The sequence below is a fragment of the Pleurodeles waltl genome, chromosome 8, assembly GCF_031143425.1.
Source record: "Pleurodeles waltl isolate 20211129_DDA chromosome 8, aPleWal1.hap1.20221129, whole genome shotgun sequence".
NCBI lineage: Eukaryota > Metazoa > Chordata > Amphibia > Caudata > Salamandridae > Pleurodeles > Pleurodeles waltl.
In genome coordinates, this window is record NC_090447.1 from 370,593,149 (window position 1) to 370,617,362 (window position 24,214).

Genomic DNA, 24,214 nt, shown 5'->3' on the forward strand with positions numbered 1-24,214 from the left:
GCAGGCCACCATCCCTGGGACTGTAGCTATTCATAATCGGTCGCAAATTGTGACCTACCTCATGAATATTAATGAGGTAGGTCGATTTGCAAGCCATTGGGAATTGCTAAATGAAACACCTAGGCCCGTATTTATACTTTTTGACGCTAAACTGCGCTAACGCAGTTTAGCGTCAAAAAATTTTGCGCCGGCTAACGCCATTCTGAAGCGCCATGCGGGCGCCGTATTTATTGAATGGCGTTAGCCGGCGCAAGCAGACCAGCGCTGCCTGGTGTGCGTGTAAAAAAAACACGTACACCAGGCAGTGCCGGCGTGGGGAAAAATGGCGCTAGGGCGTCTTAAAAATGGTGCAAGTCAGGTTGACGCAAAAAATCGCCTCCACCCGATTTGCGCCATTTTTAACGACGCCCAGACGCCATTTACATGACTCCTGTCTTAGTAAAGACAGGAGTCATGCCCCCTTGCCCAATGGCCATGCCCAGGGGACTTATGTCCCCTGGGCATGGGCATTGAGGCATGTAGGGGGGCACAAATCAGGCCCCCCTATGCCAAAAAAAAATATTAAAAAAAAAAAAATTATACTTACCTGAACTTACCTGAATGTCCCTGGGGTGGGTCCCTCCATCCTTGGGTGTCCTCCTGGGGTGGCCAAGGGTGGCAGGGGGGGTCCCTGGGGGCATGGGAGGGCAGCTGTGGGCTCATTTTGAGCCCACAGGTCCCTTAACGCCTGCCCTGACCCAGGCGCTAAAATCCGGCGCAAATGCGGGGTTTTTTGCCCCGCCCACTCCCGGGCGTCATTTTTGCCCGGGAGTATAAATACGACGCATTTGCGGCGCAGTCATTTTTTTAGACGGGAACGCCTACCTTGCATCTCATTAACGCAAGGAAGGCGTTCACGCAAAAAAATGACGCTCTTTCCTCATACTTTGGCGCTAGACGCGTCTAACGCCAAAGTATAAATATGGCTTTAGTTTTGCGCCGAATTTGCGTCGAAAAAAACAACGCTAATTCGGCGCAAACGGAGTATAAATATGCCCCCTAGAGTTTCATATATTCAAATAGCAATTACCTAATTACGATTTTCAGAAAATCACAATTAGATAATCGCTGTCCAGATAAATAATACATCTTGCCCATACTGAGTGGAAGAACAAAGGAAATTAATGTATAATAATGAAATCAATGGAAAGCCTGTAAGATGAAGTGAAAAAGTGTGTGTTGCCTCCTATAGGTTGATTTGACATTAGGATGTGGGATCAAATAGTTTTCATGAATGATGTTCTGAGTAGCACATATATTGCTCAGACAACAGTAGTTTTATTTTTCAAAGTAGCTTATTGCCTTATTGGCAAAAAAAGTACCTTAATATTATCTTTGTGGAATGGTTTTACAAGCTTCCACTAGACCCTTAAAGTACAGTCTAACATGTCATTAAATGTAGTTAATGATTTCTTTTTATATGCCACTTCTCAGTAAATTAATATTTCCGCAGAAGTGCTAGAGGTTGCTAAATGCAAATGATAACATAGATTTTTGCAAGGAACTTACAGGATGAACATATTATACACAATCAGATTTTATGTCAGGGAGTGCCTCTCTGTATGATTTAATGTGCCAGACTTACAGTTTGTTGGCCGTCACAGGCAGGTCAAGAAGAATCTCTTCATACGGTTCTTCTTGAGTAAATGCTGCGTTAGATGAAGGGTCCTTCAGCTTTGCTTCCCAGACTGATTCAGCTTTTAGCAGCATTTCTTCAATAAACTCAGATGCAGCAATCTCTGAAAGTCAGCAAAAATAGAAAGATTTTTTTTTATCAACAACCTAATTCAATCAAGGTTATTATCGAGAAACGTTGCTTCTGTAGCGTTTGGTGCACTGAATTATAAGTAGCCCTGCTGGTGCAACAAGACTGCTGACTCAAGCTTATCTAGATAAAATTAACAATCTTCCTGGAAGTACTATTTAACATAGGGCAATAAACATAAGATCAATACAATAAGAACTCCATTAAGTTGAGAACCTTCTTGCAGGCATTTTAGATTTATGGACGCTCCCTTTGCCTGTGAATATAATTTTGTTTTCTTAATTTAAGTTCACTAGATTTATCTATTAGTTACCATCACTCTATCTGTGATACTATAGCCAGGGGGGATAATCTGAAACTAGATTAATTTGTCAAGCATCCATCAGATTTACATACAATAAACAAAAACCATTGCTGTGGCAGGTTGAGTTGTCTTTTGGGGCCAGGGATATACAATAACGTTTTGGTCGCAGACAGGCTGTTTTGGAGTTTGCAACTGCAAAAATGCCTTTTTAAATGTACTAATCACTTTTGAGGAAATGGTAAACTTTTACAGACACATAAAATGGAATTGTAACCTATACCCCCCAGTTGAGATGGTAATGAATTCCCAAAAGGGAAAGGATCCTCTTTGACAATGTTAAAACACGTTTGTTGTGGAGTTGGTAGTGGTCCAGAGTCTCAAATAAATGTTACAAAAAGATACAAAAAGTCACTTTGTGTAACTTTATTATTTCTCTTTGTTACTTCCTCTTTCTATGTGTGCTGCATTCTGCAGCACACATAGAGGAATATGTCTCTCAGGATTGGTTCTGTGCAGGACCCTCTCCCTTCCTGCACAAAAACAATCCTGCATGCAACGCAGGCACCCTTCATGCATGGTGCAAGGGTGCCTGCATTGGAACTAGGCTGCCAAAAGGGCGCCAGAGAAAGGGAAAAAGACAGGAATATGGCACATTTCTGCCTTTTCCAAATGAGGCAGTGCAGCGCAGCAAGGTGACTTGCTGCACTTCACTGCACCACTATCCAGTAACATGCACCTGAGTTTCTTGAAAGGCTACTACAGGCATGGTAGTTTGCTGACCCTATGAAGGCACCATCCCTGTGATGGCCACCAATCAGAATAAGGGCCATATTTATACTTTTTGATGAAAAACTGCGCCAACGCAGTTTTGCATCAAAAAGTTTAATGCCAGCTAACGCCATTTCTTTGCGCCGCTCAGGCGTCAAATTTATACTTTGACGCTCGGCAGCGCAAACCACTGGTTAGAGTCATTTTTTTTTACTCAAACTAATGCGCCACATCATAAAGAAAAACTACGTTAACGCAGCAAAAATGACTTTCATCCGGTTTACGACGTCGCAAACCGGATACATGCCATTTCTTGCCACAATAGCATCAAAAAGCGGCGCAAATACAGCAAAATGTGCAAAGGAGAGCCAAAATGGATCCCATAAGCTATGAGAGACCCCAGGAAGATGACAACCAACCAGGAACCAGCCAGGAGGACCCACACAAGACCCAGGAGAGGGAGAAGAAGAAAAGGAAGTGTCGGTTCAGTGCAGAGGAGCATGAAATACTGGTGAAAGAGGTGACAGAACAACAGCACCAACTTTTTGTCACCTCTAAATTGCCTATTGGGAGGAGAGAGACAATTTGGCAACAAATTGTCAATAAGATCAACAGTGTGGCAGAAGTACAGAGAACAGTCACCGAGTGCAAGAAGCACTGGAATGACTGCAAGTGCAGGACCAAGGAAAAGATGGCAAGGAACAGGAAGGCAGCAGTGCAGACTGGAGGTGGGAGCCCAGCACCGCAGTAGGCCCTGGACCACATAGAGGAGATGGTGGCAGTCGTCATCCCAGAGGAGATCATCACAGGGATTCAAGGACAGGACAGGGTAGACTACCAGGATACAACACAGATGCAGGGTAAGTGGCATGGGAACTAAAATGCCTATTTGTTAACTGCAAGCAGGGGAGGGACATACCTACTACACAATGCATGTGAGCCATGATAATCAGGTAGTGGAAAGGGCAGAAGCGCACAGCCCAGCGGCATGGGCTGTGCAGGGCAAACCTAGGGCACAGCACAACACTACACCAACAACCTTTGCATTGGGGTATGCTGCCATGCCAATGAAGTTGGAAAAGCAAAGCCAATCCAGGAGGGTAGGGTACAACGTAAAACTGGCATGCTGTCACCCGACAGCTGGTATTGTCGCTACATGAACTAGGGCTCAATTAACAGTCTCAGGCCATATCCGCAAGTGGAATTTAACATTGACAACAGTTGCCACTACCACCTGTGCTGTATGTACAGGTCAAGTAGCTAATGGCAGTTATGTGCCCATGGATCAAATACACCCAAACTAGAGGGTTCAGGATGACAACGTTATCAGTCCCCTGTAAATAATAAAAATGTGCTAACCCTGTCAAATGCTAATGTCCATAGTCGCTACAAACATCAGGCATTGTCATAAACATTATGAGGTACACAGCAGTAATGTCATACCCATGCTGCACATGTCAGGGTCTACCCTGTGCCTGGGTCACAATAGCTGCAATGCCACCATGCAACATCTTAAGTGTCATAGTGCTAAGACAACAGCATTGAGGGGGAGGACTTATGTGGGTCAGTTCCTGAATTTTAAGTGTGGTGCAAGTGCCATCAGAACACCCACTACCAGTGCAAGGCCACACCATGATAATGGAAGTAGAGGGAGGGTTGAGTAGGACAAGAAGGTGGCAACATACAATTTGGCCAGAACCTACACCTAGAGGATGTGATGCAGACAATTCCCCATACTGCCCACACTACATGAGGCATGCAGGTGGGGCATAGGCCTGGAGAATGCTAATATTAATGATAGGAACAATGAACAGGAACCAAGATCACAATGTTCACATAACTGGAAGTCAAGCACATCACATTAGAAATGCCACAACACAGACACACTAATTGTACAATATCTCATTGCAGAGGACGAAGGCTCTCCTGGGGATATGCCTGTCCTGGAATTCCCTGATGACATGGATGATGAGCTGACAAACCTCAGCCAGCAAACCCTCCAAGATGTCCTTGGAACCCTCCAGACCCCACCTTCAGTCACAAGGAGGAGCACAGAAGCAGCAGCCATCACAGAGGAAAATTGTCCAACCTGCCAGCTCAAACCCAGCTGAGGATTCTGACGACACTGGCACCAGCTTTGAGAGGACTGTTGTTGGAGTACAGCAGGAGCTGGCCAGGAGGTGCGCGTGGGGATGCAAAATATGGCAGCCAGCCTTAAGTGAGTGCATGATGTAATCTGCAGAACAGGCAGCAGCCATGCAAATGCAAACATCTATCCTGCAAGAACTTCAACAAAGTGTAAAGGAAATCATCACTGCAGTAAGGGAGTTGCCACAACACCTTGCACACCAAACCTTTCATTGCGTGTACAGATGCAATAATGAGACCCTCAGGGCTGATCTGGCTGCCTACCACAGTGATGGAGCTGCTATACTTAAGAACCAGCAGCTCCTCCTTGCTGCAGTACTGCCCTTAATTGCCCCACAGTTGGCAGCTACTGGGATTTCTGACTCCACGTCTTCAAACACTGAAGTGTGTGTTGCCCCTTCAAACCCACCACCACCAAGGGCAGAGGAGATGACACACACACCAGAAGAAGAAGAAGACATGGAACAGATCACCTTCACCCGTAAGAGTACCTGGTAGCAGAAGTCCATGCGAAATGGGCAATTTTATCCTAGGTCCTGTGCTTGTCAACATGCCGGTTTTGCAACAGCTGCACACATGCACTGTTCTCCAGCCCACAGTTAGCTTTGACACTATGCTCTGTGATTGTCTCTCACTACCTCATTGGCAAATCATGTTCCTCTGCATTGTATCATACTTCACCCCAGCATGTTCAAAGACATGTCCCATTGCACCTGTGCAGTAGCACAATCGAATGCATCACACTAATGGACTCACAATCCTGGACTATGTAAATATTGCACTAGAGCACTTTAAAATAATTAGCACTTACACAATCACTTTGTCTCTGTGTAATGTGACACATCAACTGTGTAGGAGATTTGTGATGTCTGTCACATGTCAATGGCCATAGAATGTCAAGACAACTGCCTTGAAAGATTGTGGGCTGAGAACTATGCACTGGGCTCTGGATTGTTTCATTATCTGCGCTTCCTGAGGCTTATTTCTGAAGTAAATATAAAACTAACAGTATAATGCTGTGTTGGATCGAAAATGTTTGCTTCAAGTGATGTTTAAGCGGAAAATCAATGTATTAAAAATTCCCTTCTGGACAATCTTTATGGCTGTGACATCTGACTATAAACCGTCATCACACACACACATCATACAACAGGAATGGATGTGTACGAGTGTATGGACAAATATGTGCCCTGGGAGGACAATGTAAGAAATGATAGCTGTGAGTTATGCATACAATACTACTTAAGATTATAACATCACTCACCTTATCATGGTTCACATGAACATCATGCTGCATGCAGACATACCACAGTGCCCAAGATTCAAATCAGGTCTCAAACGATGACTGATTGAAAACACACATCCAAACTTAACAACACATTGGGAACAATAGTAACCTTGAGTGGTGGGTGCAATGGATGGCAGATGCATTGAGAAGTAGCTTTGGTGTAGCTGCCAATGTGATAGCTGAATTGGAAGTGGGAATAACCATGTCAATAATGCGATTTGGATGCAGGATGGTACACAAATGCTAATACTAAATTGACACTGTTCACCCATGCCAAGGCCCTGAACCCCAAGCATATGACACATACTGTAAAGGAGTACCTAAATATTCATTTAACAGTAAAAAATGGATACCAAAACTAGGGGAAACACGTTAACTAACCTAACCTATCCTAACTACACATTACCCACAACTTGCCCTAACTACCCTAATCTACACTTATTTATCCCATTTAACTAAACACTCTATACATCAAACCCCCACCCCCCTTATATGACGGGACACATGTAGGACAACATATACTAACCTAAACACATACTATCTTATCCTAAACAAATATATATATTTTTTTTTTTTTTTATTTTATTTTTTTTCATACACAAAAACCCCAACATCATCCCCCACCCACCAACCCACAAAAAACACATGTAAAAATATAATCCCCTCCGCCCCTTAACCCACTTATACTAACTAATCTAACAGTCTATTCTGACCTAACACTAAGCCCCCTAAACCCACTAAATATAAGAACCAGGAAAGAGGAGGGAGGGGAGGGAATCATGGCTGAGGGTCTAACAGTTACATGTTTGCCCTCCGCAGTATCTATTTATCCCCCGCAGTCTCCTGCTGTTGCGGGACACCTCCTGCTGCAGCCTGTCCATTCTGCGCAACATCCGTTGCATGTCACGTTGCATGTTCCTAAATTCCGCATTGTCAATGACTGCAGCAAGGGTGGTCTGTGTGCCACTTGTGGATGGTTGGGCAGGTGCTGGTGCCATGCTTGTAGGGGGAGGTGCAGGAGCTGATGCAAGTGGTCCAGGAGCGTATGATGTAGGGGGACCTGCAACAGTGGCTGTCATCCTTGGTGCCACTTGGGTCGAAGTGGTGGTGCTGGTGGTGGCGGCTCTTGTGGATACGGATGGGCCCCCTTGGGCAAATGCCCTCCAGACCCCTGTGGCTCTCTCATGGCGATAACACTGTGCCATGTTGCAGAACCCAGACTCCACATCCAGAAGGTGGCGGTAATTCATCACCCTCCTCTGGAATTCTCGGATTTGATTGGCATCCACATTAGCAGCTGTAAAAAATAAGATAGCTAAACATTATTTACATCATTGTGTGATACATCTACCGATGATATTCAAACACTTCCTCAAAATTAGCTTAAACAACCCAAATCACAGTACAGATGATAGATTGTCCTTGAGGAAGTACATGCCAACGCAGTCTACACATCTCCTGTCTAACAGCACAGCAATGCTCAAAAATGTGTATACCTACTTAAATGCTCTATGCATCATTGTTATGCCATTAGTCACATAACAAATGCTGAAAGTAGTCCACATGTGAAAGGCCAACTAATGACTATCTTATGGATGACAATCAAGGCCCACAAGATTTGGAAATGGAATTCCCAGGATGGTATGCAGTTGCTAATCATGAGGGGGTGTCCTAGGTCGGAACAAATGAATGTTGTAATTACATGTCTGCCTTCTACACTGGGATCCTCACACCTAGGTACACATATTTCAGAACCCCAACACTGTGCCTTAGGGGGGGGATGGACATGCAACACATAATTTCAAACATCAAGGACAGCCAGGAAGCTGTGTACAGCTGTCCATGGGTTTAGTCAGTCCACCACAGATAAGGAGGGCTTCCAACTAGGATAGACACAAACATAGGATAATCACATCCACATTTATGTTCCTAATTGCGGACAATTGTCCACATCATTTGCTATTTCTAATAACCTTTCCATAAACAAGCACATAGATGCAAACACCCACCTGGGCCTGAGCTGCATGCACACCTATGACATTCTACTCAAGTGCCATATAAACGTAGCACAACATGTGGAGCTAGATGCTGCTAGAAAGTCAAACGTACAGTCCTACATGTTCATTAGTGAACAGGGATGCTCAAGTCTGTGGGTACGACTTTGGCATCCCTGCTCTGTGTGAATCAGGGTATGACTTGCTGACTAAATAATGAAAATGGCTACCACCAAAATTTGCATTGGCATCAATGTAGCTACTAATATCACCCTGTTCACCTGCCCATGCCTACAGCACAGCACTAGATTCCCAAAATATGACTCTACGCCGCTGATTGTCCAACTCAAATAAGGAAAAACAAGGCACATGCCAGTCAAGTCCCGTATCAGATCATGTGCCAGCACATCATACCTTGCTATGTGTCTGACACACAGGAGTAAATCACACAACAGCTGCAAACACAACACAGAACTAACATATCAACACTTACTGGATATGTGTGGGTCGGCAAATCGAGCCACTTCTCCAATTGTGTAGGGGGCTTGTCCACCTGTAAAACATGGAAGGGTGAAATGTGCTTAATATCTGTACACAACACTTGGAACAAAAAATTACTATGTGTGACATTATATATGATAGACCAGCACCTCAGGCATGTAGACACCCAAACAGACATACCACTGCAAACATGTATTGACCCTGTCATTCCAGTGAGTGATAGACGCACATATGCACACATGCAATGGCCCTAACAATCATGTGGTGACAAACCTGATCACTCAATTGGTTGCAGATTCATTTATAGAGGGTACTCCATTTCATCATTTGTTGTTATGAGAGATTTGTAAAGCCACATTCCTGGTGCACTGCAATACCAGTCACTCAGGTATTGTGGCTTGTGCATCAAGGGACAATCAGTTACTGTGTGATGCTCATGTGGGTTGAGTTTAGCTCATGAATTATTGTGCTTTCTATGGTCCATTACATGCAGCCCTGTGTTGTCTGTAGGTTACATATGCCACGTTGCCAGTGTACCCAGAGCCGGATATGCCCCCTATGACACCATGATGGGAGGGATCCTGTGTGTTACTTGATGACAATCTTACGCTAAACATGGATTACCCATTTCTCAAAATCTAAAAAACAAACAAATATATGCTGACAGTGTCTATTTTGATCATCTGTGACAGAATGCATGGGCACAGGAGTAGTGATTGCACCTGAAATGTGTCACTCATTGCCCTGTGTACCTATACCGGCTATTGTAAATCACAGTTAGCCACATTCATCATCTTACATTTGCCAAGTTAGGTGATCTGCGGATATACAACAAACTTACACTGTCCCCTAATTGAAACATGGTTTAGCAAATGTCTGACTGTGACAATCTTGATGAGGTAGGTCTCAATTTGTATGCACCTTGGGAATGGCAGCAGTCACAGGAATGCTGGTCTGCTGATCTTAGCATACACCCATGTCTGTGATAGCCTTCATACTGGGGAGTTAACTATTGTGAATATCCTGCACTAGATCAGCAGGGGTGTACCTAACGTAGACTAGCAAACTATTTCATCACTTTATATGTATGTTGGAAGCGGTCAGGGGTCCCTTGCCCAACATCATGCAAGTAATGATTTGTGACCATGCATTCACCGAGTTCAGGTATCCCATGATGACCATTAACTTATGAGAATTGCATGGCTATAAAGTGACACAGATGGCAAATGCATCTGCTCTGTTCCAGCAATTGTGCCCAAGGCAAATTAAAACACAAAGGAACAATGAACTGAGGGCCAGATATTTATTTTCCTTCATTTTGTAGCATTTGCTTCATGTTTTACGCTACAGCTATGGAAAGTAGCACCAAACATTACGATATTATCCTGTGTGCATTACTTAGGCATCCATTTCTAATTTAAATGCTGCACAAACCAAGTCAAAGTATCAGCCTAAGATATTACCAGAGGTTAGGATGAACTTTGTACATATGGCCATGAGTACAGTTCAGACATGTATTCCAAATAATTGGGGACTACATTCATTCCTTGCTTTAGCATGTAAAATACATCTCATTGCTGGTACACTCACAGACCATGAATAAAACATAAGTTTGAGCAGCATTACCATCATCTATTGACGTCAAAGCAGCACTAATTGACAAGAACAAGTTGTGTTCTATTATTTGTGCAGCTTTTGCGTCAACAAATGACGGTAATGTGTGGCAAATATTGGATAAATCAGGGCCACTGTATATTTAACTTGCATTCCACATGTCCACAAACAATTCATGCAGCATGTCAACAAATCTGCTACTGTCATTACAGAGCATTTAAATGTGTACATTAGTCTGAATTGTACTTACAAACAGGGCCACCAATCACCACACCCAGGTGGTCCAGAAGGTCTTGCTCTCTGGCAACAAGGTCAGCCCTGCGGTGCTTGAGTTGGTGGTTGTTGTGCTGTGTGTTGAATATTCGCTTCAGATGGTACAGCTCCTTGGACCTCCTGAGCCTCCTCACCTCCGTGTGATCACCCTGCCACCAGCCTCTAACGTCAGGGGAGAAAGTGGTACACCAGCCAAATGAATGCCCCCAGCTCCTCCTCACCCATTCTCCCCAGACGTGGCCTACCCAACATGATTGAAATAATAGGGATAGGAATGGGTAAAGAGGAAAATACAGGGAAAGGAGGGAGTAAAATGAAATTCAAATAACCCACAAACAGCCCAACAATACCCCAACTAACAATACACACTACAAACTCCCAACAGTACAAAGACAAAATTAGACACCAAAAAAGACAATAACACACTTACACTGAATAACTGAGACAATTACAAAAACAACAGATGACAATTAGAATGGCACACTGGAGACAAAAGCACAATTTGAACAGCCAAATTCTCAGCACAGCCACACAGTGTAGAAGAATCACAGACTACAAAGTGGAAGTGAAAGTACACCCACTGTACCATTTCTGTAAACAGAATATCCTATTACATCACTTCCTGTCTCAAATGCAGTGCGTTTTTATTATGATGCATGAAAATTTTATGACGATTATGGGCTTTGCATCAATTTTATTTTACGCAAATGCTTCAAAATTCCCCCGCATTCAAAGTTTAATATATTTTTAATTGATAACCAATTTCATGGGGTGCAGTGTAGGAATTACCGCTAGGGACCAATGGATGTAATGGCAAAATTTGACGCACATGCGTGTTTTTTGACGCGTTTGCGTCAAAATATCTGTCTTTAAATGTGTTTGTGTCATTGTTCACATTTTTAACGTACATGAAAACTGTAACTATACAGAGATAGGCTGTTAGGGCCTGCATTGTGTCTTCCAGTGTTTGGGCACATGTGGCAGACCACACTACTGCGGACCATAATACTCATGTTGTTTTGCCGGATTAGCACTCTTAACTGACGCAACCCAAACATTTAGAATATAAGTTGGTATTCCCTAGTTTGAGCCGGTGGTGCATCAATTGAGAATAGCAAGGCTACGCAACTTAATACATTCACTCATTGCATGTGTGTTCATGTCTGTGAATTGGCTATTTAAATTGTTGTTGTGCCTCTGTGTGAATGTCACAAGACGTGTTTTGAATAATGTGCTTGTATGCATGTGTTGTAAATGTGGATAACCATCAGATGCCATTCAGTGTGGTACATCAGTCAGGATATGTGTTTGTCATACCCGTAGCATCCAATGCTGTGTGAACTTACCTGACTTTTGGGACAAAAGAACTTCCATGACAAGCTATGCACAGGATAGATAGAGGACAGTTGATAATGGCAATGTTACAAGAGTAAGCCATCACATGTACTGGAATGTTGGATATCACTTCCTGGTCACTTGTTTGTATACTACCCATGAGTCAGGCATTTGAAAATGCTAGTTAGGTACAGTGTTTGTGACACAGAGTCCCAAAACCAATCCAAAAATATATTGTCACACCACAGTTTGAGTCATATAAATGACCTATGTTTCTCTTGTGGCAGTGGAGGACCAGTAGACCAAGCTGCATGTGTTCACATATTTCCAGTGGTTCATTGCACAAAAGGTGTTCAGTTCAAGTGTGTGGCCATGTGTACCCTGTGTCAGTATTGGCCTCCATGTTGTCACAGTTACGTGCAGGTCTAGTCAAGAGTCTGTGGAGCCATTCCCTGCATTAACAGAGTATCCTTCAAAGCAGAATCGACCAAAAGCCAAAGAGGAATTGACAACACACATGGGGATAGTCCAGCTATGGCACTGCAGAAGTTTTATGAGACTGACAACAGGGCAACCTTGATGTGCTCACAAACTTAATAGACAAGTAATTAGAAACCGGTAGGTTTCACCACAACATTTGTACACAGGGTGGCCTCTAAAATTCCCACTGCAACAGGGAACATCAGTGCCTCTGTGCTGATTAATCTCACAGCTAGTGACCATGCAAGCACCATCAATGGGTTGCGGCCAATGTGAATCTGTGTGTGGACCATCAGGGCACAAACATGTTTTTTCATTTCATGCACATTAGCAAATGTTTTTTGTTGTGCAGGAGGCACCATACCATATCCATGCATACAGCCATAGTACACTGTCACTGTTTGTCACTCATGCATACATGAAACCCAGACAAGGGATGGGCCTGGATTAAGCTATTTGAATACATGTCCCAGACAATGATACGCTAAGTAAACTGATTACACTATACAATCTATTTGAGGATTCACCGTAGACCTACCAGATACAATACCCCAGGAGGAAAGAGAGGGCATGGAAAGCAACTATGAGACAAATATAGCCACAGGGAACCTCTATGGTTACACAAAGACAGGAACTAGTCAGGCTAACAGGATGCAGGCTCTGTCAGGAACAAAGATGAACAAGGCAAATACACAGTGAGCAGACTCTGACTGAGGAAAGCTGGAACAACACTGTGGAAACTAAAAACTGTATTTGTGCTGTGGGCTGCAAAGTTACACAATAACCCAAAGCCTGTGTTACACAAGTGATTTATATAGCAATGCACAACAAGGATATACATAAAATGGCAACTTCTAAGCAGTTCCAGGCAGCAACAATGACAGTGCAGGTTCAAATGGCTGGTCTGCATGGAAGTGCTCACAGGTGTGTGCACCTTCCGTCTCTCACAAGTCATATAGGTAAGAATAAAGGTCTAAGGGCCAACAGTACCTTTCACATGGGAAGCAATGGACAGGTGATTACAGGTCCTACAGACTACTAGGCAGTGCATTATCAGACCTGAAGTCCATGCAGACAGATGAACTATGACTATGGCATGCCATACTAAAGATGGAAGCACACAGGAGTCAGAATGGGAGTCTGGGTGTGTATAGATGAAGCTTATCAGAGTACAAATAGTCCATTTACAGGGCCCCCTAGAGAAGGGTAGGGAGAGACTGAAAACATGACTGTGGCAGGACTTATTACCTGGGATGGCATGCGCAGGGCATGTCTTGTGAGCAATGCTTGTCATACCTGGGGCACTCGTGATATCCTTTTGCAGCTTACATGGACTTCCTGTCACACATGCTCCTTGCAGAGATAGCTGATGTCACGCTTACTGCTGTCAAGGGTCTGGTCATACATTCCTGTTACTGATGCAATAGCACATCCACTGCCTCATGTATGAAGCTCTTTTTTGCCTTATGATTGATGGTGTCTTAGTTGTGTGTCATATGCTGCAATAAACCATGTTGGCAACATGGATGTGTGCCATAGCTGTGGTCCTTTGATATTGCCCTTCAAATGTGAAATAGACAGGATATATGTCATCAACACTGTGTGTGAAGTTGGGTGTACATTCATACCCATCAAATGTGATGTGCCTTTTTCAGTATCCTAATCTGTATTTCTGCAATGCTCCATAAGGCTAAACTCTGATTATGATTCATAGGGGTCAGGTGATGCATAAATAATTACCCAGACCATGATTGAGTGATGAAGTGAGGTGTTTAATGACATATGGTAAGACAGTGGTGATAGTGACTAGAGTTAAAAGAAGTTTTGTACAATGTGTTGTCTCTGACGCAATCCTGCTGCAGTGTTTGGATGGTCCCCCTCATGTTGATGGACAGCATCCTCCTCTTCCTCCACTTCAGGCATTTGTGGGTCTGGTTCATAGAGGTGAATGTTCCTCCTCACACATATGTTGTGCAAGATGGCGCAGGTCCAAATGATCTAGCAGACCATTTCAGGTGAATATAAGAGGCTGCCTCCAGTGATGTCGAGGCACCTGAATCGTGACTTCAGGATGCCAAAAGTCTGCTTTACTATGGTGCGTGTCCTCCGATGTGCCTCATTATAGGCACGTTCTGATGCTGTGCTTGGGTTGGCAAATGGGGTCATGATCCATGGCTGGATCCCATACCCCTGATCAGCTAAAAGAGAAAATTAGTGTAAAAAGTTTGATGTTGCTTGCACCATGATTATCACTTTACATGGCAGTTGTTATCTTGTGTCGTCTGTGACTCATCTGTGTTTGTGTTATTGTGTGGAATCCTAGGCGTCTAGGATGTACTATCAGCATTGGGTTGTTTAATTATCTAAACTGGTGTTTGGCTGATTGAGCGGATATCAGCGGTATTTTTGTACACTTGCAGTACATTGTGTATCTCCCATGCAATATGTCATGTGAAAGAAGTGTCCATGTGTCTTCACTGGAGGAGACATGATACTTCCACACACAGAATCAATTCCACAGTGGAGGTAACACGGTTGCACTATGTGGCCTGAAAATCCCATCCAATTCAACATATGTAAGAGCATGTGATAAACAACAGTGAGGCCCTTTGATTTGGCTAGGTGACAATGTACAACACATCTCCATAAGTTTGCAGCACTGAAGTGTTGACAATTGACAATGCACAAATATCCCATGTGTGACAAGTTCTATGCAAACCTATTTTTGTGCTCTCACCGAGTTGGCTCATGTGCAAACGTGTACCTACACTACTAAACCTGGTCCAGGTAAGGTGGCTAACTTGGTTGTGGGGGTGAAGGTTTAATTGTCAGAAGGTCCAGATGCCTGTACATCTGTTGTGTATATGTGTAATTGTCTCAATCCATATGTGTAGCAGTGTGCACTTTTCATTAGTGTCACATCAATATGTGTTCATAGCACAGTCCACTTCCTTATTGGTAGCAGGCAATTTCACCCCAGGAGTGATGTGAGATGTTGGTACTGGCTCAATGATTCCATGTCACCTTCATTAGAGTCATCATCATCATGCTATGTGTCTCATGGTGTTTGACCTGCAGCGAAACACATTACACACCCCTTATACAGTACGTATTGCTTGGAAGGGTGTGTGATTGAGTGTTATTGATGTGATGTTAGAAGGTTCATCTTCCAAGTTGTACTGCCAGTTAAGGCCATGTCATTGTCAATGTGTGGTTTTAAATTGGTCCCTTGTGGCTCTGGAGTGGCATCTGTTGTTATTTGCATCTGTCATTTGTCCATAGGTGTGTATCCCATTGGGTCAAGATATCAAACATGACTAGCAGTGTCACAACCTCAGTGTCTTCTGGCCACGTGTCAATGTAGTGATGTATGTGTTGTGTGTCCTACAGGGTTGCTGTGCAGTGTGTATATCACTAGTTTTCTGTACTTACCAACAAGTATGCCATTTCCATATCGTCCATCCTGGAAGTGTTGATTGATGGTGCAGTGGCGGAAGATTAATGAATCATGTACATTCCCAGGTTACTTTGCCACGATGTTGGTGATCAATCCCCAGTGATCCACAATGGCCTGCACATTGATGGAGTGTGTGTGCTTCCTGTTGTGGTATAGATGCTCGGTTGCAGCGGGTGGTACAATCCGTACATGTGTGCAGTCAATGGCACCAAGCACATGTGGGAAGCCGTTGATTTTGGTAGAAGCCCTGTTTGGTCTCCTGCTGCTTCTGCTGTGTGTTGGGGAAGCTGATGTGGCGGGGTGTGAGGGAGATGATGGCATCCAGTGCCTTAGGTAGGAAGGCAGAGAATGAGGGCTGTGAGATCCCGGCAACCATGGCACCAGCGGTTTGAAAAGAGCCACTTGCCAACATGTGGAGGACAGCTAGCAGCTTGGTCTCTGGTGGAATGATGTGAGGTGTCTGCAAGCTGGGTGCCAACTGTGGCTCAATGTTGCGCAGCAGCTGCTGTATGGCTTGCCAGTTTAGTTTGTACCTCTGGATGATGTCATGTTCCCTGAGGCCCAGAAGGGTTGTCCTGGTCTGGAATATCCTCTCCTGCCTTCTGCGTTGTCTTTAGGGTCCCTGTTGGTGTGGTGGAAGCTGCTGGGGTTGGTCCTGTGCTCTGCGTCTTTGTGCATGCTGGATGAATAGCACCTCCATGTCTTCCTTTTGGAGCTCTGATGTTGATTTCCTTAAGTACTGGGGTGTTTGCCCCATTTTAACGCCTGCCCTGACCCAGGATTTTTGCACGGTTGGACAAATATGGCGCACGGGTGTTTAAGTCATTTTTTGGACGGGAACACCTACCTTGCATCTCATTAACGCAAGGCGGTTTCACGCATCCAGAAAATGTTGCACACAGCAGAATTTTGACGTTCACGGGGTCGGGCGTCAAAGTGTAAATATGGTGTTAGATTTGCGCTGAATTTGTGTAAAAAAAACAAATGAAGCAAATCCGGCACAAGCAGAGTATAAATATGCCCCTAAATTTCAATATGCAACTTGCCTCATTAATATTCAAAATGTAGGTCAGATTACAATCCACTCTAAATTGGAATTTAGCAAACTGAATTATTAGTATATACTGAGCACGAAATACTGGTCACAAATTATGACCAGATTTTTGGGACCAATATTAGTACATTGGGAACTGAAGTCTGGTGTTTTTGCTCAAAGCCATGAGGTGGATACTCTTCCCATTGGAAGACCTGACACCTGGGTTGCCCCAAAAATGGAGCAACCATTGTGGAGAAGTGTGGCACAATGGTTAGAGCGGCAGACCCTGATGCAGAGGTCTGGCCCAGGACCAGGGTTCAATTCCCACCTCGTGGGTCTTGGGCTCAATTCCCTTGGACCAGATAATTCTACCCTCGGTGCCTAATCTAATTAATGGGTCTCACTCTGTAACACTGGGCAATATCTTGCTTAATCTCCACAACATCCCTCACAGTACTAGGATGCTTGGCTTCACCCTGGGGCTGTCCAGGAGTGGGCACCTCACAGGGAAAAGCCAGGAGGGGTTCCACAGCTGTATGTGTACAGCGCCTTGAGACCCTAACAGATGAGTAGTGAGCTATACAAGTGCAAAGTTTACAGCCACTGTTGCCTGCCTTTATCAGTCTCCCAGGGTGTCGAGTAAATACAGAAAACATTTTGCTAGTAAATTTCTTTGAGTTTTTTATGAACAATGTATTTTTGGAAGAGATTGTTGAGCGGACTAATTTGTTTGTGGAGCAGTATTTGAGGGACAACACTGCCAGACTTAGGCCTCAGTCTAGAGCTACCCATTGGATTCCCACAAATTTGGAAGAGATGAAAAAGTTCTTGGGTTTGACTTTTTTGATAGAGTTGGTAAGGAAGACGTGACTGGCTTCTTATTGGTCTAATAGTCCCTTGATGGCAACGGCTATATTTCATGCAACGATGACTCACAATTAGTATTTGCTTCTTCTTCGGATGCTGCATTTTGTTGACAGTGCTTTAGCCTTGCCTCAAGATCACCCCAATTGTGACCGTCCTTTTAAGATTAGGCCTGTCCTTGATCGTTTTGTAGATCGTTTTTCAGAGGTCTATGTGCCGGGCAAAGAAATAAGTATGGACGAGTCTTTGGTCCTGTTCAAGGGTCGTTTGGTTTTTAGGCAGTACATTCCGAGCAAGAGGACACGGTATGGAATTAAATTGTATATGCTGTCTGAAAGTAGTACAGGATATGTTTATGATTTCCGGATCTAAACTGGTAGGGATTCCAGTATTGACCCCCCCTAGTTGTCCGCCCACTTTTGGAGTTAGCGAGAAAATTGTGTGGGAACTTGGTAGACGACTGTTTAACAAAGGTCCCCATTTGTATGTAGATAACTTCTACACTGGAGTTCGGTTGTTCAAGGAGTTGTTCAGAGTGGACACTGTTGCTTGTGGCACAATCCGCTCTAACCGGAAAGGCTATCCAAGGGAGCTTGTCTGTAAAAAACTTGAGAGGGGACAGTGCAGTGCCTTGCAGAATGATAAGCTGCTAGCTCTGAAATTTGAAGACAGGAGAGACATGTACATGCTAACTACCATCCATGATGAGAGTACTTCACCTGTGGCTGTTTGGGGTCAATTTGCTGAAGTGCGCAAACCTTTGTGCATTTTAGATTACAATAAGGACATGGGTGGTGTTGATAGAGTAGATCAGAGGTTGGAACCTTACACTGCTGTTCGTAAGTTTTACGTGTGGTATAAAAAGTTGGCTATTCATTTGATCAATCTAGCAACTTTTAATGCTTTTATTGTGTTTAAGTATTGTTCCCCTGAATCAAGGATGAAATTTGTTACATTTCAGGAGTCAGTGATAGAGAGCCTTGTTATGGTGGATCATGCAAGAGTTCCTAGAGTAGCAGTTGTGGAGGATGTGGCTAGATTGAAAGATCACCACTTTCCTGATCAGATTCCTCCCACTCCCAAAAAAGATTTTCCTGCTAAGAAAAGTAGAATTTGTGCCCGAAGAGGTATGGGGAGGGAAAGCCAGATGTAGTGCCCAAACTGTCCTTCAAAGCCTGGGCTGAGAGTGGCAGGCTGTTTCAGGAGTTACCACACACAGAAGAATTACTGGGAACTACAGTGAGTGTAAATTGCCATTTTATATTTTCATATGTTCAGTTTCACTGCTGGCATTACTGTCATGTACTCAGTTAGAGCGTTTGTGTTTGTAGTTTTGTACGTATAATTAGTTAGTGGTTTATTTGTTGTTTAAAAACAAAAAAAAAGTGATGGCGGTGTGCAGCATGGCGTGGTGCTTGTCTGGCAGTATGCGTGGAGTGGTGCTTGGCTGGCTGTGTGCGTGGAGTGTCGCTTGGCTGGTGGTGTGTGTTGAGTGGTGCTTGGCTGGCGGTGTGCATGGAGTGGCGCTTGGCTGGCAGTGCCAGCCAAACACCAGTCTACACACTCCCCTCAGCTGGTGTGACTGCTGTATCAGGCATGTGGGCGTATGAACGTGATGGGCCCTTGAGTGTCGCTGTCTGTCGATGCGAGTATTGTAATGTGCTGGGCCCGTGGCTGGCGGAATGAATGGATTGTCTTGTGCATGTCATGTATGAAAGGTGTGTGAATGGACTGTAAAGCGGTTGGTTCCTTGTCGCGGCTTTACAGCTCACGAGTTGTGAGTCATTGGTTCAGTTTTTTGGTCGTTCTGTTATTTTTTTTTTATATATCTGTTTTATTATTTTCAACATATGTAATCAATTACAAATACAAATATCAAAAACTGGATCAGAGCATTTAATTCTCCAAATGTCAATAGCACAGTCAATTACTGATTCATTGTACAAACTTTCCAAGGGTCTTTATGTTATTAACAGTGGATTTCATTTTTATGAAATCTCTTGTTAATAAAATACGATCTACTGAACCATCACTCACCCTCGTGCCAAATCCAACCAGTATGTGTGTTAAAAATGACAAAAGCTGCTCTGCTGTAATCGGGTGTCGCAGCACACCCGTGACACGCTAGGTGTCCCGGGTGGGACCCCGATGATGAGGCATGCCACCAACTTGGTTGTTGGGTGAGGGGTCTTTTTAACATAGCAACACAAAAGGATGATGGACGAAGTGCTGAACAATGCAAACACCCACCCCCAGTCACAGATCTTGGTTTAATCCATCGTCTTTTGCTCACCATACCACCCCAGTTCGGACCCAGCCATATGCAAATCAGTCTTGACCCTGTTCCTCAAGGGAACAGTCCAGCCGGAACTGCCAAGCCAGGTCCTCCCTGGACCGGAAACAAGTATCCTTGGACCGGTTTCAGGGTATCACCCTTCATCAGCCTGGCTAGCTTGAATCCAGTGTCACAGTGAGCACAGGACCCACGTCTGGATATACCCTTCCCACATAGGGCAACTTTAGCAACACAAAAGGGTGATGGACGAAGTGCTGAACAATGCAAACACTCACCCCCAGTCACAGATCTGGGTTTAATCCATCGTTCTTTTGCTCACCATGCCACCCCAGTTTGGACCCAACCATATGCAAATCAGTCTTGACCCTGTTCCTCAAGGAAACAGTCCAGCCTGAACTGCCAAGCCAGGTCCTCCCTGGACCAGAAACAAGCATCCTGGGACCAGTTTCAGGATATCACCCTTCATCAGCCTGGCTAGCTTGAATCCAGTGGCAGAGTGACCATGGGACCCACAACTGGGCATACCCTTCCCACTTAGGGCAACTTTAGCAACACAAAAGGATGATGGACGAAGTGTTGATTAAAGCAAACACTCACCCTCAGTGACAGATCTGGGATTAATCCATCATTCTTTTGCTCACCATGCCACCCCAGTTTGGACCCAGCCATATGCAAATCAGTCTTGACCCTGTTCCTCAAGGGAACAGTCCAGCCCAAACTGCCAAGCCAGGTCCTCCCATAACCGGAAACAAGCATCATGGGACCCGTTTCAGGGTATCTCCCTTCATCAACCAGGCTAGCTTGAATCCAGTGGCACAGTGAGCACGGGACCCACGTCTGGGCATACCCTTCCCACTTAGGGCAACTTTAGCAACACAAAAGGACGATGGACAAAGTGCTGAACAATGCAAACACTCACCCCCAGTCGCAGATCTGGGTTTAATCCATCATTCTTTTGCTCACCATGTCACCTCAGTTTGGACCCAGCCATATGCAAATCAGTATTGACCCTGTTCCTCAAGGGAACAGTCCAGCCCGAACTGCCAAGCCAGGCCCTCCCTAGACCATAAACAAGCATCCTGGGACCGGTTTCAGTGTATCACCCTTCATCAGCCAGGCTAGCTTGAATCCAGTGGCACAGTGAGCACAGGACCCACGTCTGGGCATCCCCTTCCCACTTACTGCAACTTTAGCAACATTCCTATGGGGAACAGGGTCAAGACTGATTTGAAATTGTCTGTGTCCAAACTGGGGTGACGTGGCGAGCAAAATAACAATGGATTAAACCCAGATCTGTGACTGGGGGTGAGTGTTTGAAAGGTTTCAACACTCCGTCCATCGTTTTATTTTGTTTTGTGATGTTGCTTTGTGCGCCCAAATTGTCAAGGGTATGCCCAGACGTGGGTCCCTTGCTCGCTGCACCACTGGATTCAAGCTAGCCTGGCTGATGAAGGGTGATACCCTGAAACCGGTCCCACAATGCTTGTTTCCTGTCCAGGCAGGTCCTGGCCTAGCAGTTTGGGCTGGACTGTTCCTATGGGGAACTGGGTCAAGACTGATTTGCAATTGGCTGGGTCCAAACTGGGGTGATGTGGTGAGCAAAATAACAATGGATTAAACCCAGATCTGTTACTGGGGGTGAGTGTTTGAAAAGTTTCAACACTCCGTCCATCATTTTATTTTATTTTGTGATGCTGCTTTGTGTGCCCAAATTGTCAGGGGTATGCCCAGACGTGGGTCCCTTGCTCGCTGCGCCATTGGATTCAAGCTAACCTGGCTGATGAAGGGTGATACCCTGAAACCGGTCCCAGGATGCTTGTTTCGTGTCCAGGGAGGTCCTGGCCTAGCAGTTCGGGCTGGACTGTTCCTATGTGGAACAGGGTCAAGACTGATTTGCAATTGGCTGTGTCCAAACTGGGGTGACGTGGCGAGCAAAATAACGATGGATTAAACACAGATCTGTGACTGGGGGTGAGTGTTTGAAAAGTTTCAACACTCCATCCATCATTTTATTTTGTTTCGTGATGTTGTATGTTTAACATAACCTAAGTGTATTTGTTTTCACAATTTTGGTGTTTGGAACATCACAGAAGTACGTGGACATATCAAAATGATCTATTACAAAACAACCCGTGTTTGGGGGGGGCACCTACATTTTTTGGTACCAGGTGCAGCCTTCATCTAGGGAAACCTATCACACCCTGGATTTTTTTTTTAACTAGATACCCCAAGGAGTCCAGGGAGGTGTGGCTTGCGTGGATACTCCAACATTTTCTTGCCCAGACTCCTCTGCAAACCTCAAATTGTGCTTAAAAAAGCATATTTTCCTCACTTTTCAGTGTAGGATCACCACTCTGGCACAAATTTCCTACCACCCAGCGTTCCCCTCAGTTTCCCAAGTAGAATGATACCTAACTTGTGTGGGTCTCCAAAGCAGAGTCAGCATAAAGATGTATAAAAGAAAAATATGTGCTTATCAACTCGCTGTGCTATCCCCTCAATATCTACAGGTTTTTGGTCGTTTTCTGTTGCAGGCACCTGGGCCACCCACACAAATGAGGTATCATTTGTATCTGGAGACTTGGGGGAATGCTGGGTAGGAGGAAATTTGTGGCTCCTCTTAGATTCCAGAACTTTCTGCCACCGAAATGTGAGGAAAATGTGGGTTTTTTTACACATTTTGAGGTTTGCAAAGGATTCTTTGTGAGCGCCCCACAAGTCACCTCATCTTGGATTCCCCAGGTGTCTAGTTTAAAAAAAAGCACAGGTTTGGTAGGTTTCCCTAGGTGCCGGCTGAGCTAGAGGCCAAAATCCACAGCTAGGCACTTCGCAAAAAACAGGCTAGTTTTTTTTAGGAAAATGTGATGTGTCCATGTTGTGTTTTGGGGCATTTCCTTTTGGGGCACTAGGCTTACCCACACAAGTGAGGTACCATTTTTATCGGGAGACTAGGAGAAATGCTGAGTAGGAGGAAATTTGTAGCTCCTCTCAGATTCCAGAAGTTTCTGTCACTGAAATGTGAGGAAAAAGTGCTTTTTTTGCTAAATTTTGAGGTTTGCATAGGATTCTGGGTAACAGAACTTGGTGAAAGCCCCACAAGTAACCCCATCTTGGATTTCACCAGAAGTCTAGTTTTCAAAAATGCACAGGTTTAGTAGGTTTCCCTAAGTGCCGGCTGTGCTAGAGACCCAAATCCACAGCTAGGCACTTTGCAAATAACAGCTCAGATTTCTTTGGGAAAATGTGATGTGTCCACGTTGTCTTTTGAGGCATTTCCTGTTGCGGGCACAAGGCCTACCCACACAAGTGAGATACCATTTTTATCGGGAGACTAGGAGAAATGCTGAGTAGGAGGAAATTTGTGGCTCCTCTCAGATTCCAGATGTTTCTGTCACCGAAATGTGAGAATAAAGTGTTTTTTTGCCAAATTTTAAGGTTTGTAAAGGATTCTGGGTAACAGAACTTGGTGAGAGCCCCACAGGTCACCCCATTTTGGATTCCCCTAGGTGTCTAGTTTTCAACAATGCACAGGTTTGATAGGTTTCCCTAGGTGGCGGCTGAGCTAGAGGCCAAAATCCACAACTAGGCACTTTCCAAAAAACAAGTCAGTTTTCTTTAGGAAAATGTGATGTGTCTATTTTGCGTTTCCTGTCATTGACATTAGGCCTAACCATGCAAGTGAGGTACTATTTTTATCAGGAGACTTGGGGGAACAGAGAATAGCAGAACAAGTGTGTGAGAAAACAGGGCTGATTGCAGAGGCCCCCTAACTTTTTGCTCCCATTTTCCACTTTTTGCTGGTGTTTTCCTGACCCTGAGGGTGCCCTGGGTACTGCTCCCAGGGCCTGTCCTCTGTGTAAACTCAGTATGCAAATTAGGCTAATTATAATTGGCTAAGTCAACCTACCTATAAGTCCCTAGTATATGATAGGGCATGTAGGTTTAGGGACCCCAGCATAGTTAGTGCATCCATAGGTGCACTGCTGAGGTGCCCAGTGTCATTTTAAAGGCAGGCCTGCCTTGCTGGCTGCTTGTAAAATAAAGTTATATGC

The 24,214-nt window shown here is 44.5% G+C and overlaps 1 protein-coding gene across 1 annotated transcript in view; it reads right to left on the reverse strand.

Moving 5' to 3' along the window:
* MYO16 (myosin XVI) overlaps window positions 1–24,214 on the reverse strand; it is a 2,485,855-nt gene that overhangs the window by 1,716,696 nt on the left and 744,945 nt on the right. Inside the window, exon 9 of the mRNA XM_069204246.1 lies at window positions 1,625–1,778. Within this exon, the coding sequence (XP_069060347.1) occupies window positions 1,625–1,778 (154 nt within the window). The remainder of the gene's footprint in view (window positions 1–1,624; window positions 1,779–24,214) is intronic.